A 17,232-nucleotide genomic window follows, 5' to 3' on the forward strand; every position below is an offset into this window, starting at 1 on the left:
GGCAAACCATAGGTTTAGCCCCGCCCTGCAACTCCCCCACCTCACCCCATGCTCCCGTCATCCCACTCCCCGCTTCTTAATTGCACATTACCACTAGTTCCTTTTCTGCACTTCCACCACTGGCCTCAAGGGGGAGCATTACAGGTATATGCCAAGTAGCACTGATGTATGAATGAGGATGGCAAGCCATAGGTTAATCCCCTGCCCACCTCACTCCCATCACTCCAGCCATCCCAATCCTTGCTTCTTGGCTGCAGAGTACCACTAGTTCCCTTTCTGCACTTCCACCACTGGCCTCAAGGGGGGAATTACAGGTAGATGCCAAGTAGCACTGATGTAGGAATGAATGATGCTATGGATGCTCGTGATTTTGGGATATTGTTGTGCTAGATTCACTCTTGTTTGCTTTTCCCTCCTTGCCATACACCCTCCTGCCTCAGGGGGTGCTGTGCCACCTAAGGGCATTAAGCTTATAATTGCATCTTTCAGAGGCTGGCCCTCAGTGCACAGAGGCATGGATGGGAGCCAGGGAGGGAAGCTATGGCCGCTCAGGCAATGGGGCTGGCTTCAGTCTCTCTGTACCGCATTACTCGCTGTGCCCTTCCAGTGACATGTAAATAGTGACATGTAAATAGTGACATGTGTGCACATGTGTGTGCGGCTGCAGTCATGGGTGCTATTCATGATAACATTCTCTGTTCAGCCCTGAAGTCTTCCTCTGCTGCTGCTCAAGGACAGACACATTTCAGGGATAGGGATTGTAATCACGTGACGTCTGATGTGTTTCTCCTTCTCTTTCCCTCTCTATGTCTCCTGAAGGTCCCTCCTCTGCAGAAGAGGAGTGTAATGGAACCGCAGCTGTATATGTGGCCCCCGGGGGCTCCGCTCTGCTGCAGGTCACAGCCTCGGAGCGGGCCTTCTGCCGTGGGAGGTGTCGCTTTCAGTTGTGGAGGAGGAGTGACTCCAGGCTTGTGGCTATGGGGTCGGACCTGAGTATCTCCACTCCGTGCGGCTACACGCCCGACTGCCGAGTCCTCCCCGGCGGGAGCCTGGAGCTGTCCCGCATCACCCCGGAGCAGGCGGGAAATTACACTCTGGAAATAGAGGCGGTAGACCCGGGGCTCAGGCCTGAAGAGTGGGAAACAAGACTCAAGTGCTTCCTGCTGCAGCTGCAAGGTAAAGGGGGGGTTCAGCAGAGGCAACATGAGGGGCGAATCAGTGCTGGAAATGGAATTAGGAAACAGTCACCTCTTTGCGGGGGTGGGGATGTGAGGAGGGGGCGGGGCCAAGGGGCGTGGCCCCGGCCAGGATGCCGAAAGATAGAACCCAATCCTAGCGATTTGCATAAAAGCAAAGAGCATTGTGGGTACATCATAATAGCCACAATTTTGATTCTTAAACATGTCTTATAGTGATTCAGTAAGAAGCCCTTTTAATGAATAATGGACTCTTCTGCTTTGATTGGTCACCATATTCACCCTAACAAAGAGATGTCTGTAAATTGCAGGACATATATACCAGTTTGCGGCTGCAACACTGTGTGTGAGTCTTAATTTTGCCTGCAGTGTGGTGCAATGTAAGGAGCAGACTTCTTTCAGAACACTAGAGCCTCTGTGCCTCCTGAGAGCAGTCTGCAGGTGGAGGCAGCAGGGCCTGGGCCACTCTATCTTATTCCAGCACATTCCCTGCACTGGGGAAAATGATGGATTTGATAAAAACTTTCAGCCAGAAACATTTGTGAGACTTGTTAGTATTTACAAATTCTTTTACTGGCCATTAGGGGGGCACTTCTAATTATGCCAATTTAATGCAGCAGGGCAAGACCTCATTCTTCCCAAATAATGCAGCAGGGCAAGATCCTGTTATTCCATTTAAAGCTGGAGGGCAATATCACGCCATTCCCAGTTAAGGCAGGAGGGCATGATCTCATTATTCCCAGTCCATGCAGCACGGCACAATGCCATTATTCCCAGTTAATTCAGGGGGGCAAGAGCATGTTATACGCAGTAAATGTAAGAGGGTAAGATTCCATTATGTATAATTAATGCATCAGGGTCAGAGTTCAGTGGCAGTTTTCCCAATGGGGTGTTAATTTATAGGTAAAGAAAGACTTGAACCAAAACCTGTGTGATTAAAATACTCCAACAGGCTAATGAACCACCGCACGGCTTTGCAAGGGAAAACAAGGTTTTATTACATGCAAAAAGGTCTCAAATGGTCCCGTAGAACCGAACTACGCCCCCCGAACATGCTAATGCCCCCCTTTATTCCCTAGACCGATTGCCAACACCTCATCTAAACCCATTCCCCTTTCCACGCAGCCCACTACATCATCACTATTGACTCCTGGCATATGATTGGTCGACAGATACACTAATACATTTTGACCCTCACGTGATGTGCACCGCTCCGACCCAGACACATTCAAAACAAACTGGTGAGGCCAACTCTGCTTTGATAAGACAATGGTCCTTCTCATTATACCAGACACTGCGGTGCACACAAGCTGTCCTTCCGACCTTGTACTGAAGTTACTTGCATCACCTCTTCTCTTTCTTGTCCGACTCACAGAACGTTCCAGGCACGGCTCCCCCCTTTTTTCCTTAGAGCCCCAGATGTCCAGTAATAACGTGGCCAGGGCAGCGCTCTTGAGCCTGAATTTCAGGGATTTATTTGCTTTGGCTATGCGTCCAATTGTAGTTCAAATGGGGTGACCGCTTCTTAGGTTAAGGCAGTAGTGCTCTAAATCCGAGCCTGGCTTATTGGCATCACAAAACCTTGTGCCCTATTCTCATGAATTTGTCCTTCGAAGGGCGCATTCCTATTGGCCCTTCCCATAGCTAACATTCTGTTTCCACCTCTTTTAGGCTCTGCAGCTGGATACAATTAGTGTGTATCTGTGCACCGGAATTGCATCTGACCTCGGCTTCTTTCATGAGGGATGAAAAAGGATTTGCCTTCAGACTAAGCTAAATAGATCTGCTGCTCCACATCAAGGCCTTTATTTCACACATTGGCCCTCATTACGAGGTTGATGGTAACCTCGTAACACTGTTACCAGTGCCTGACACCCTGGTGCGGCAGTAAGGTTATTTCCCATTCCAAATGAGTTCCATATTGTAACGGTGCCAGTGCTTCAGTAAAAAGCCTGCCGGGAGGGGCCAAAACTACTGGCAGGCCTGACCTAGTTCAAGCCCCTACAAGCATACTTATAGTTTGCGGTCGGGAAAGGGTGCCGGTACGTTGCTACCAGCTCCTTTATTTTCAGACCGCCAAACTCGTCATGAGGCCCTTTGTGTACTAGACCTTCAAATCCAATATTGCAGCACTCCTGCGATGTCGAAACGCTGACCTCACTCTTACCACAATACCTTTCTAACTCCATCTCCGACTTACTCCAGCTCTCTTTCATACCTCACTAAAGAACATAACTTCATATGCTACAGCTAAACACAGGGTCTATCACGGTGCCCTATCTACGACTTGTGCAAATGTAACATCAATAAATGTGTTGCTCCTCCTGTGTCGCTCTGTGTGGGTATCTACTGGGTGTCAAAACCTAACTACAACCTTCTGCGGCGCAAAACTCAACCTTTACACATTGTTCTTTGTGCTAATGGGTTTTTCTCAGCCTGAACCTTTTTACCTGTCTGGGGCGCTGTAAGTGCATCCCAACACATATCCTTCCTTCCTGCTATTTTTCTTAAAATATGATTTGAGCGCTTCCCATCAATGTTTGATGCGCTCCCCCTTCAGTGCCCATAATTTAAACATAACAACGTATCTGTCTCAGGTAAACATTAAAATATTACACTGTCTTTTTCAGCTCAAATGTTGTGTGTTTTAAATTTCCATTGCTATATCTGCCAATTCTTTCAACATTACTTCTATATACATCTCACACATCATGTAACAATGTTTCTGCGTTTCTTTTGCCCTACAATAGCCAATGAACTGCACCTAGTGATGGAGGTCAGCTGCCCACCCAGACAAAATTCTGCAAACATATTGGACCAACTGGTGATTTTTCAGCACAGTTTTCCAAATCAATGGGTATATCATTGTATCATTGTGTTTCAAGTGACACACCAGATATTCCACTATGCCAGGGTCTAGCATAGCACCCAGGGTAATTTGGGCTGTACCCACGAGATCCTCTTAAAGTACACATTTCGGTTGTGTTTTTTGATGTCCTGGTGTCATGTAGAAACTGTACGTGCCCCATACAGGTCAGTTTAGATCAATAAAAAAAATCTGCATTGACATCGAAACTTACACAACGTACCCGCCATGATTTTCCCGCAAACAAAATGGAGTCACTTCAGTTACAGTAGCTGTAGTTCAAGCACACAAGCTGGTGTCCCTCTCCCTGGTTAATTCTAACCACCCTAAAGAATGTTATCCAGGTGGTTTACAAATTGATTGGTCACACCAACTTAAAGGAAGAAGTCTTCCTTGAAGGGGTAGTCCAATTTGCATATTACTCACCTTTGCAATCAAAGGAATATCAAGGGAGTGGCAAGCGTTTTTCGGAGGTTTTAGCCTTAAGTGCTAAGAGAAGAGAGATGCTTCAAAAGGAACAGTGTCTTCTTTCAGAGCTGCTATGGAACAATAAAAATCTCAATAGTGATATGAACAACGTTCCCAGAGCCACTGTCTCTCCCTCACAGTGTTTTTCTCCTGTACTGCCCCATTTCTCTGAACTGTCCCACCCACCTGTGTCTCCTAGTGGACAGCAAATTAATATAATGCCAGAAAGCTCCGGTTGTGGTACAGATTTTCCTAAGGATCTCCCTAACTGGCCTGTCTATAAGGATCAGTTGTTGCAGGGCCTTGGGACATGTCACAGCTTTGAGGAACTCCATTCCTGGTTAATGATAGTTGAGCGGAAAGTATCTGAATCTTGGCTGTTTATCCCTCAAAATCCTTTAAATGACGACGGCAATGGGATTGGAAAGCCCCTTGGCCATCCTGGATATCATCAAGGAATTCAAACAGTGCCCTTAGTTGCCACTCATCAAGTGACGAACTCACAGATGAAAGTAGTATCCTCTGCTATTAGTCCTGGGCCGGAAGCTCCATCAGAGGGTGCCCTTCCAACCATCAAGCCTATGGTACCACTGATCTCCACATGCCACAGGGATCCACAAATTTAAAAAACAATAATGGCAAAAATCATCGGTCCCATTTTAAGGAGCTTTATACTGGATTCTATAAATATTATAATAGCCAACGTAGAGAAACCTGTCTTAATATAAAAGTGGCTCCTGACTGTATCAGACACTCAGACGTTAGAGTCATTTGGAGAATTCATATTGAGAACTGGTGTAATGTGGATAACATGGATTGTATCGTGGTGGGGTGTGAACTGAGTAGTTTACCTACATTTTTAAATAGAATTACTAGATTCAACCATTTATAACAGTCTTCAAAGTTGAATATTGTTTTGAATTGAACTGTATGATTTGGTCACTTTGACTGTTTCTTTTCTAGCACTTTATTCTTTGTTATTATTGACATTATCAGCTCTTTTTTGTGTTTATCTTCGTTATTGTTTGACTTTTTTTGTTGTATGTCTTGTTGCGCCATCATGCCTGCGAGTCAATTGTGGGCGGTATAAATAAATAAATAAATGTAAAGGTAAATGTAAATTGGGCTTCTCTATCGGAGGGAGCTGTGGTGATTTGGACCTGCGGCAGGGCTTCACCGGGCAAACCAACGGTCCAGGAGTTGCAGTAGTCGTCTTCTTCCAACTCTTCTTCGGTTCTTTTGTTCCAGTGTTCGACTCTGCCTTCCAATCCTAAAGACTTGCCTTTTAAACAGTTTTCTGACATTGATTCCAGCCTAGCTGTCACTCACCCAGCAGGGTGGCTGTCCTTGCCGGACAGTCAGCAAGCAAATCACACTAGAGTACATTTGGGTCTCCTAGCAGTCCAAGCACAGGGAGTTCCGGTACCTCCCTCACTTCCTGCCCAACCCAGACACTCAGATGCCAGAGGCGGCCTTCAGCCATGAAGCCCACCAAAGGCATAGGAACAAAGGGACCAAACCTAATTTGGTGCACAGAGACAAACACCAGAAGGACCTTGCCAAAAAGAAACAGCAAAAAAAGAAGACTGGGATCTGTTTTTACAGAGGCGTCTCAGGCGCCGTATTGAAAAACATGGCTCCCGCTGTGTTTGTGGTCGGGGAAAATCATGGTAGTTCATTATAAAACTGCTGCCACCAGCCATTTCAATAGGAAAGGGTGGCATTTGACTGCCACATGAGTATTTAGACACAGGGGATACTATGTAATCCCTAAAACACTCTGTAGTAAGATAATGTTTCACAAAAAAAGAAAGAAGTGTTCACCAAATGATAGTCAGGATGTTTTGGCTGGTGTCTCCCTTCCCCACGTTTTTAGCACAGGACAAGGTGAGAATCTTGAGCACAGCACATTCCTGGATTTCTCCGGCATGAGTTTACCATTCCTTTTCTCTATATCAGGGCCTTCTGCGTTCAAGTATCTTCTCATGCAAGTCTCTTTCTTTAGAGGGCCTGATATGCCAAAACAACAAACAGTTTCTTCTGATAACCTTCACGTGGGGTGATTATTATTAATCCTAGGATCCCCCACAGCAGGGCTCTGATCCTTTTAGTCTTTCAAAGTACTTGCCAATTCAAACAGAGGCTTCCAAAGGGATATAACGTCTCGCTGGGTCACTCTGTAATTCTATGGCAAGTACATGCTTCCCAATATCACAGTTTGTACGGCGTTCCCCTTAGCCCAATGCAAATGCCAGTTTCACAATTTCCTCAGTCGTGTTCACAATTTCCACAGTTTACAATTTATACAACGTGTCAAGGACTTTCTATTTGTACAAGGGGTTTGTCTTGACCCTTGTATGACCACCTTGACACCTGACGCCGGCCTTTTCTATGGCCTCTTGGTACTTGTAGTTTCAGTTTAATACTGTCCTCGTTCAGGAGAGGGGTACCAGACAGAGACCTTTGAATAGGCACCCACGTGGCGCTGGACCACTCTATAGCTGGTAACAAGTTTGTTCACAAAAGACCTCTGGCTCTTAATCATCTTAATGTTGCCACTACAACTTTGAGTCTAACACAGTCCGGCCCACTATCAGGTTCTGGCTGCAAAGATGTGTTTTTTATGGGGGGAGGGGCGTTAAGAGCTGCTCTTTGAGCATTATTTTGAATCACCTGAAGTTTTTTGATGTTGGGATTGTATGAACCTGCGTAGAGGGCATTGCAATAGTCTGTCCTGGATAGGATAAGAGCTCTGGCAAGTGTAATGCAACTGCCTGTTGTCAGGAAAGGTCTGCAAGTGTTGATGAGTTTGGAGATGTATGCTGCTACAGATGCAGTGGCATTAATCGGCCTGGTTAAGGTTAGTGCTGAGTCCAGGCAGACACCCAGGGTTTTTACTTCTTTGGAGACATTCATAGTGTTCCCATCAATCATGAAGGATTTGAAGGATTACTAGACAAGTTAAAAGTATTCACATTCATATTGGGCCTCATTACAACTCTGGTAGTAGCAGTGCCGGTAAAACCAGCAGGCTGCTGCCGGAGTTGTGATTTTTTCTGGCGCCTGGCTTCACAGAAACACTGGGGGATTACAACCCTGGTGTTCCTAGAAGTTAGGCGTGGGAAAATCGTTAATCCCCAGTCCCATTTGAGTCCCATAGGACTCAATGGGAATGGGGATGAGGGTAGCACCAGCACTGTCAATAACAGTGCCGGTGCTACCATGAGAATCTGGGAGTGGGTGCTGTTCTTCCCGCAAACATGTACTTTGCCAGTCCGGTAACAACAGTGGCTTACTGGCACTGTTGTTACAATTGTTACTGTACCGGAAAGGTTGTAATGAGGCCCATTGTCTGTCACGCCTAAACAAATAACAAAAAAAGCAATGAAAACATAAAATCCAAAATCCAAGTATACATTTTAAATCCAAGGTTTATTCTTTTTATTTACAATAACAGTCTCTAGTTCACGTTCGCTCCCCCTCTTTTCTACTGGAACAAAGTGTGAATCCTTGGGGCATACTTAACTGTGTGCCTGCTCTTGCTCCTGTGCCAGTGGAAGGCACCAGAATCTCTTTGTAAGTCACTGATGTGAATCCAGCTCTTGTTGCCCTCCACCTTCACAGCAGTCGGAATCATGAAAATCACTTAGTGTGGCCCATGGAAATGCTGCTCATTTCAGCATCTGATGAAGAAACAGATGTAAATCAGGTCCTCAAGGAGCAACTGTGGCTGGTGTAGATCTTCAGTTCCTTGACGTTTTCTCCCATTGACTGTTGATGAAAGAACACAACCTTTGAAGATACAAGTCTGATACTCTTGGTTAAAGCCCTAAGGTATTCTCTAAACTCCTCACCAAGAATCCCTGCTGACTTGTGTGGATGTGATGTTGTGCATGCATGTGAGAGTGATGTGTGTAACCTATGCCAAGTCACAATCTCATGTGTACTGAGATGGTGCTCCTTTCCTGGCCGATTTCTCAAATAAAACAAGGCCAACGGCAAGCAGTACAACCAGTTCTTCCTTAAATCACTACACAATTTTGACAAACCAATTTTAAGAACTACATTCACATGTTCCACAATGCCTTTGGCCTGATGGTGGTACACAGACCACAATGTGTGATTGATCCCCAATAGCGAAGTGATTTCTGAAAACAAGACATTAAAGAAGTGGGTCTCATTATCAGAATTTAGGACCTCACAAATTCCCCACCTTCGAAATACCTCCCTCACCAAGAATTTTGCTGCCGAGGTAGCATCAGGGTGTAGACAGAACAAACTACAAACCATTCGGAAAATGGGCAGACTACTACAATAAGGTATCGAAAATGATTACACCTTTGTACCATATCTACAAAATCAATATGGAGCTCCCGAAATGGCCTGAAGGCCGGGGCAACACTTCTCTTACCGTCTTCATGGTTTTTCCAGGATTTAATTCACTGCAAACTATACAAGTCCCTACAAATGTGCTCATATGTTCCCGGAGATTTGGTATAATCCATTCCTCCTAGAGCTCTTCTGCGATTTGTCACAGAAAAGTGTGCGACGGGTAATGTAGTTAATATAGAGCAGCATGAAGCAGCTCAACAGGCATCACTGCCCTCCCCAAAAACTCCTGTCTCCACAGCAAATCTATGGGCAATAGGCACATCACCTCTTTGCCCATAGCTCCTTTTCATCTTTAAGTGCTCTCCGCTGCATATCCACAATCTGAAGCAAAGGGACCGCAGTCCCCAGGGATCTGTCATCCAAGTGGCCAGGGTGCGGCCATCGCTTTTTGATCCAGTTCCTGTGGGTGGACCAGTCCGGGAGGATCACCTGGGTGAGGGGTCTTCGAGGAAATGGAGTGGGACACTGGATGGTGAGACGTGGCATCCCCTTCCCTGTAACACCTTTTCTCTATCCTACCAGGTAGGATACTTTTAACTCACCCCCCCCATTTATGACACAAACACTTTCTCATGGGCAGCTCACTGTGAGAGAAAATGGACTAACACCCGAGCCGTATACCTGACATGTCCCAACACAATGGTCAGGCAGAGTCAGGCAATTACTGATAATTACACAAACATGACTTCCTTCATCACACTTCCCCACACATGGATAAAAGGCAGAGCACAAAAGCACGTTCTGAGAAATGCAAAACACATGAGGAAGCAGCAGTTCCAAGATGCCAGATTAATGCGAGGAAAAAGATGGCAATACCAGGGAGGGTTGCAAGGAAAGAAGTGTCTTTGACCTTTTTGGAGAAAAAATGCTACTTTCATGAGCTTTTGAGAATACAAAACATAAGAACTGGAATTAAATCTGAAGAAATGTGCATTGTGTGTCGGAGGTACCAAGGCAGGGAGGACTGTTTCCCACTGTGGTACTGTCCTTGGCTCCTACAACAGAGCAGCGCCAGTAAAGTCAGCAGATCCAGTGAGTCTGGGAGAAGGATAGCAGGCCAGTCTGTGTTAGAAACAAGGTTGCAAGCATCAACATTGTATGAAGAAATCTGAAGAGAGCAATGTGTGAAGCGTATGTAATGAGCGACGCAAATGTAATTTAACATCGAAGGAGTGACTGAACTTTTGAAGCCCAGATAGATTCCATAGACAGAGTGGTCTGGCACCACATTGTCGCTTATTGGAAGGTCTCTGTTAGGTATCCAACTGTGAGGTGGCAAATGTAAATTGTGAATTATGAAATCAAAGTGGTCCTGCAATGGGTCAAGCTAAACCCTGTGCACATTCAACAGTATTCAATAGCTAATACGAACTGCAATTGGTCTGAGTCCAGCAGAGGGAGGCTAATTGTTTAAGAGGGAGACTAATTGTGTAAGAGGAAGAAGGGAGAAGAAGAAGGATCTGAGGTAAACCAGGGGATCCAGGTGAACTGTGAGTCACCCGAGAAATACATTTCTCTGAATTTTGGATAAGGGGATCTGAGCTCATAAGAGGAGGATTTAAAGTAACAATTGTGGTATAAAAAGGGATCTGAGCTCGGCTGAGGGGGATCCAGGTGGAATCACCTGAATTGAGTACTTATAAGAGGAACATAACTTTGTGATTTGTTTTTGATAAATCAGGCCCTCTGAATCAATAGACTTTGATGTATTGCAAAAGTCACTGGCACTAGAGATTTATTTTATTGATTTAGCTGATTTCTCAAATTTACAATATTTTTTATATCAAATTCATAAAATCTATTTAATGATTAATTCATTGTTTACAAAGATGAGTTAGATCCAAATTTAGAACAAGGTTTCCAACAACCAAAACATGATTTCAGACAAATAAAATTTGCAAGCATATTTGTGAACATAATTGAAAAATAATGGTTAGAAAACGTAATTAAAGACATGAAGATGAAGAAGCAACAACATATCAGCAAAGGAACATAAAAATATACAACATGGCAAATCAAGCAAAGACTTTTAGAAGCTTAGTTGTATGGCTAGAATTTCAAGTCTAATATGATTTTTCAAATTCTAAATTAATAACAGATCAGCAACATTTATGTCCATCTGGTAGTTGCAAAGCATTGAGAAAGTAAGTTGTTGCTATGCGCATGCTCATGTGTTCTGACTTGAGTGTCGTGTAGACCGATGAGACCTCCGTCCCCAAGTGACGCACAGGGGAACTAATAGAAACCCGCTGTGCGACCTTTGAGGCCACAGGTGAGAGATGACTTTCCGGATCCACGGAACCTCTGGAACACCGATGCTGCTGTCAGAAAGGAACGAGGTTAAGTACCAGGCAATTACAGTACATATCAAGTAAACCAAAGGATCCAAAAGGTCTTACCTATCTGGTGTCAGAAATACCCAGGAAACCTAGTAGAGGTTCGAGACTCAGATGATGAGGCGGTCCCAGAATAGTAGAACCGTGAGTTAGCATGGATATAGGATCTGCCACCTGTAGGAGTGAAGGCGTGACTTGAATCCCCAAAAGGGAAATGGCATAGAAGTTCAGCAAGGTAACAAGGGATGATCCAAAGAGAGGTCAGGATACAGTCCAAAATCCGGCAACAGGTAAACAGTTCCAAGCAAAAGTACAAAGGGGTATCTGAAGGAGTCCGAGGTAGAGTTCCGTGATCAAAGGTAACAGTGGAGCAATGCGTAACGCCAATCAGGGTCTGAAGACAGCTGAGAAGCAATGAGTGTTCTGTCTTCCAGACCTTTATACTGTGTGTCTCTGGGTCATGTGACGTCTCTGGGTCATGTGACGTCCAACAAGGTCACGTGAGGAACGCCACACTGGATCACGTGATCGGCGTGAAGACGTAACGCCGCCCCTTCTGCTATATGTTCTCCACGGCAATTGCCAATGCAGAAAGGGTTGCAATCGAGCCCGTACACCAAAGGTCGTACGGAGTCTTCCGTCCTTTGGGTTCACCGAATCACTTGAGCCTCGAACCGTGGGAGGAGATGTTGGGGGAATGTGAGCAGTGTTCTGATGTGTAGTGGACTGGTGTGCAGAGGATCGCCTAACATAGCCCCCCCCAACGGCCCACGACCCCGTGGGCAGGACGGATGATCCTTATGGAAACGGGCCACCAACCGAGGGGCGTTCAGATCCAAGGCGGAAACCCATGAACGCTCCTCCGGGCCGTAACCCTTCCAATCCACCAGATATTGGAGCCTACCCCTAAACCATCGAGACCCTAAAATGGCCGACACCTCAAAGACATCAGGAGAGGTCAGGGACACCGGCGCAACAGGGGTACGAAGACGGACAGAATCGGGACAAGGCCTGAGGAGGGAGACATGGAATACAGGATGGATACGCCAAGAACTAGGAAGCACTAGACGAAAAGCCACCGGATTCACAACCTGAGAGATTACATACGGGCCGACAAAACGTGGTAGCAATTTCCGGCAACCCACTAGGCGAAGATGACGGGAAGACAACCAGACCTTAGAACCCACCACCAGAGGAGGAGCAGCCAGACGTTTGCCATCCACACGGGCCTTCATAGAAGCCTTTGCTTCCGTGAGATGAACCACGGTACTAACATGTACAGCAGACAGATCCCCCAGACATGTCGCGGCCGCCGGATTCAAAGAACTAGAAGTATCAGGGACCGGCAAGACCTTGGGATGTTGGCCGTAGAGGGCGTAGAAAGGAGAATAACCTGTAGCTGAATGAGCCGCGTTATTGTAGGCGAACTCAGCAAGCCGTAAAACAGCCAACCAGGAGGTCTGATGTTGCAATATAAGGCAGCGAAGATACTGCTCCATGGATTGATTCGTCCTTTCGGTCTGTCCATCGGTCTCAGGATGATAGGCCGAAGAATACCTGGTATCGATGCCCAACAATTTAGTCAACGACCTCCAAAACCGAGAGGTGAACTGTGATCCTCGATCGGATATAATGACCGAAGGGAGGCCGAATAACATGAACACATGTTCAAAAAACAAGTCTGCCAAAACCGGGGCCGAAGGAATACCTTTACAAGGAACAAAACGAGCCATTTTTGTGAACGTGTCCACCACTACCCAGATGGAGTCAAAGCCTTGTGACTTGGGGAGATCGGTAACGAAATCCATGGTCAGTGTATGCCAAGGCCTGGGAGGTACCGGAAGTGGAAGTAGCAACCCAACTGGTCGGCCTCTCCGATGTTTAGCCTGAGCACACACTGCGCACGAATTGACGTAACATTCTACATCGCGCTTCATAGAGGGCCACCAACACCAGCGCTTGAGAAGATCTAAAGTGCGCTCTTGACCGGGATGGGCATTAAAAGGAGCATCATGAGACCACTCAAGGGCCAGATTACGAGTGTCAGGTGTGGGAAGGAACAGACGTTCATGTACGAAAGGCAAACCATCAGAATACACGGGGTCCCATTCTCGCAACTGGTCGGAATGATTGCTAGTCCAGGATCGGACCGAGTCTAATAATTACAATGAGGGTGTACAGAGACAAATCACATGACTCTTTCCGAGAACAGTCTCAGGGAAGGTTGGCAACTCGACCCCCCCCGGGGAACGTGACAAGGCATCTGCTTTTCCATGTGAAGTGCCAGGACGATGCATAATATGAAAATCAAAAGAGGAAAAGAAAAGATGCCATCGGACCTGTCTGCTATTAATGCACTTCAATGAAGCCAGATCCTGTAAATTCCGATGATCTGAGTATACAGTGACGGGATGTTTAGCCCCCAGAAGATGATGGCGCCAGACACGAAAGGCATCCATGACAGCCAAGAGTTCCTTCTCTGTAACGGTGTAATGAGTCTCAGTACTGGAGAACTTACGGGAATGGTATGCCACTGGGTGTAATTTGCCTGTTGTAGGACATGTTTGAGACAATACCGCACCGAGAGCAAAAGAAGAGGCATCTGCCTCAACTATGAACGGAAGATCAGGATTGGGGTGCTGGAGTACCGGTGCAGTAGTGAAAGCAGTTTTCAAAGCCTCAAAAGCCACCTGGTGTTCTCTCTGCCAACGATAGGGTACCTGAGGACTGGTCAGGGCCGTGAGCTGGGCAGCGATTGTGGAAAAAGACGAAATGAAACACTTATAAAAGTTGGCGAAGCCCAAAAAGGCCTGTAAGGACTTGAGTGTTTGAGGTACTGGCCAATCTAAGACTGCTTTGACCTTGGATTCATTCATGGATAGCGCTCCTGGGGTAATGTGGAATCCCAGAAACTCAACAGACGTTTTATGGAACTGACATTTCTCGGGCTTGGCGAATAAGGAATGTTCTCTCAGACGGGATAGTACTTCTCGGACATGCTTTACATGGTCATCAAGATTGCGAGAAAAGATTAAGATGTCGTCCAAGTACACAACCATGTATACATCCAGAATATCCCTGAATATGTCATTAATAAATCGTTGGAATATGGCCGGGGCATTACATAGGCCGAAGGGCATGACTAGATATTCATACAAGCCGTAACGAGTACAGAAAGCAGTTTTCCACTCATCACCCTCGCGAACACGCACTAGATTGTATGCGCAGCGCAGATCAAGCTTGGTGAAAATAGAAGCATGTGATAAGTGGTCCAGAAGGGGTGTGATTAACGGAATTGGATATCTATCCTTTTTTGTGATAGCGTTAAGACGCCGATAATCCACACAAGGACGTAAATCCCCCTCTTTCTTCGGTACAAAGAATATAGGGCTCGCTGCTGGTGAAGTAGAGGGGCGGTAAGGGCGTTCTGTACATACTCTTTCAATGCTTGTTCCTCCGAGGGAGACAAGGAATATATCCTGCCCGAAGGAATAGTTGAATCAGGGAGTAATTCGATTGGGCAGTCATATGGTCTATGTGGAGGAAGTACCTCGGAAGAGCCACGATCGAAAACTGATTCAAATGCTTTGTACTCAGATGGAATCCCAGACACCAAGCCCCCAACGGTATGAGAATGCACAATCTGTGGATCATCAACAGTCAGCGTGAGTTGAGCTAAGGCTCCCAAGACGCGAGAAGTGGTGTCAGTTGTTTGATGGACCGGGAGACAATAATTCTGACAGATCTCGGACTCGAAGATCACAGTGCCTGATTGCCAATTGATTAGCCGATTGTGTTCACGTAACTACGGTATCCCTAATATGATACCGAATTGAGGTGTGGTAATCAAGTCAAAACTTAAGGTCTCTGTGTGAATTTCTTGTATGGTCAACAAGAGAGGTGCAGTTTGGTGTCTAACAGGACCAGAAACTAACGCAGAGCCGTCTACGGCTTGAACAGGTTCAGGTCGGGTTTTTACCACCAAAGGTAGATTGAGGGAATGGGCTAAATCAATGTCTATGTAATTTCCAGTAGCACCTGAATAAATGATGATTTTGACTGCATGAAGAAGGCCTGTAGAGGGACATAGAGTAGCCTTTACCGAGATGGGTTGAACACGAGTAAAGGCAAGAGGGGTACCCGGAGATGATGACAGAACACTCGACCTGCTCTCCGGGTCTAAGGTCGAGCTGTCCGAAAAACCTGGCTCTTCTTGGGACGTCGAGGACACTCCTTCACAAAATGTCCCGTGGTGCCACAATAAAAGCATGCATTATCCACCCTTCTACGTTCCCTCTCAGATGTTGTAATAGGACTACGTAAACCTCCCACTTGCATAGGTTCTTCTGTACTGGAAGCAGGAGTACTGGTAAGAGTCGGATGGGAAGAGACCCCCAACTCGGCTCTACGCTCCGATCGTCGTGCATCTACCTGCAGGGCAAGATCAACCAGTTCCTGGTACTGAGTGGGCATAGAAGGGATCACTGCTAAAGCATCTTTCATGGTGTTACTCACCCCCCTATAAAAGACAACCGCCCGCTTGTTTTCTGGCCATGATGTTTCAGCAACTAATTGATTGAACCGGGTGATGTAGTCTATCAAAGTCCTTCTACCCTGAGTTAATTCTAACAACTCCAAATCCCTAGACTGTGCCTTGTGTCGGGTATCAAATACTCGAGACATTTCTAGAACCAACAGATCAAAGTCATAAAGGACTGGGCTATTATTCTCCAACAGGGAATTAGCCCAAGCGGCAGCTGTCCCGGCTAAATGGGAAAGGGCGAAGGCGGCTTTAGCAGTGGAAGTAGGAAAGGCCAAAGGTCTGCATAAGAAATGTAACTTGCACTGATTAACGAAGGTTCTGAATTTATTGGGGTCACCTTGATAACGTTCGGGAGCAGCCAGAGGGGAAGGGGTTGGGAGGACCATCGGAGTTGGGACTGTAGTATTAACCAAGGGAGGAGGTGTAGTTGAGGAGCTAGCATCTCCGAACTCAGGGTCTGCAGGAAGGGAATGCTGAACACTCTGTATGGAATCTAACCTTTGGTGGATCACCGTGTTCACGGCGGCCATATCTGCCCTTAATACTGTAATCGCCTGGACTAAAGCAGCTATGGGTTCTTCCGTGGATCAATGCATCGTCAAACACGACTATACGGCTTCTCAGTCTGTTCTGACTTGAGTGTCGTGTAGACCGATGAGACCTCCGTCCCCAAGTGACGCACAGGGGAACTAATAGAAACCCGCTGTGCGACCTTTGAGGCCACAGGTGAGAGATGACTTCCCGGATCCACGGAACCTCTGGAACACTGATGCTGCTGTCAGAAAGGAACAAGGTTAAGTACCAGGCAATTACAGTACATATCAAGTAAACCAAAGGATCCAAAAGGTCTTACCTATCTGGTGTCAGAAATACCCAGGAAACCTAGTAGAGGTTCGAGACTCAGATGATGAGGCGGTCCCAGAATAGTAGAACCGTGAGTTAGCATGGATATAGGATCTGCCACCTTTAGGAGTGAAGGCGTGACTTGAATCCCCAAAAGGGAAATGGCATAGAAGTTCAGCAAGGTAACAAGGGATGATCCAAAGAGAGGTCAGGATACAGTCCAAAATCCAGCAACAGGTAAACAGTTCCAAGCAAAAGTACAAAGGGGTATCCGAAGGAGTCCGAGGTAGAGTTCCGTGATCAAAGGTAACAGTGGAGCAATGCGTAACGCCAAACAGGGTCTGAAGACAGCTGAGAAGCAATGAGTGTTCTGTCTTCCAGACCTTTACACTGTGTGTCTCTGGGTCATGTGACGTCTCTGGGTCATGTGACGTCCAACAAGGTCACGTGAGGAACGCCACACTGGATCACGTGATCGGCGTGAAGACGTAACGCCGCCCCTTCTGCTATATGTTCTCCACGGCAATTGCCAATGCAGAAAGGGTTGCAATCGAGCCCGTACACCAAAGGTGGTACGGAGTCTTCGGT

At 46.3% G+C, this 17,232-nt stretch overlaps 1 protein-coding gene across 1 annotated transcript in view; it reads left to right on the top strand.

The window, feature by feature from the left end:
- Positions 1–878: 878 nt before the first annotated feature.
- The window catches only part of LOC138562543 (uncharacterized), a 1,073,810-nt gene continuing 1,057,456 nt past the window's right edge, over positions 879–17,232 (top strand). Inside the window, exon 1 of the mRNA XM_069642783.1 lies at positions 879–1,176. Coding sequence (XP_069498884.1) covers positions 978–1,176 — 199 coding nt within the window. The 5' untranslated portion in view covers positions 879–977. The remainder of the gene's footprint in view (positions 1,177–17,232) is intronic.

Source organism: Ambystoma mexicanum, unplaced genomic scaffold (genome assembly GCF_040938575.1).
Source record: "Ambystoma mexicanum isolate Mex_15411 unplaced genomic scaffold, UKY_AmexF1_1 Mex_scaf64, whole genome shotgun sequence".
In the NCBI taxonomy this organism is placed as follows: Eukaryota; Metazoa; Chordata; class Amphibia; order Caudata; family Ambystomatidae; genus Ambystoma; species Ambystoma mexicanum.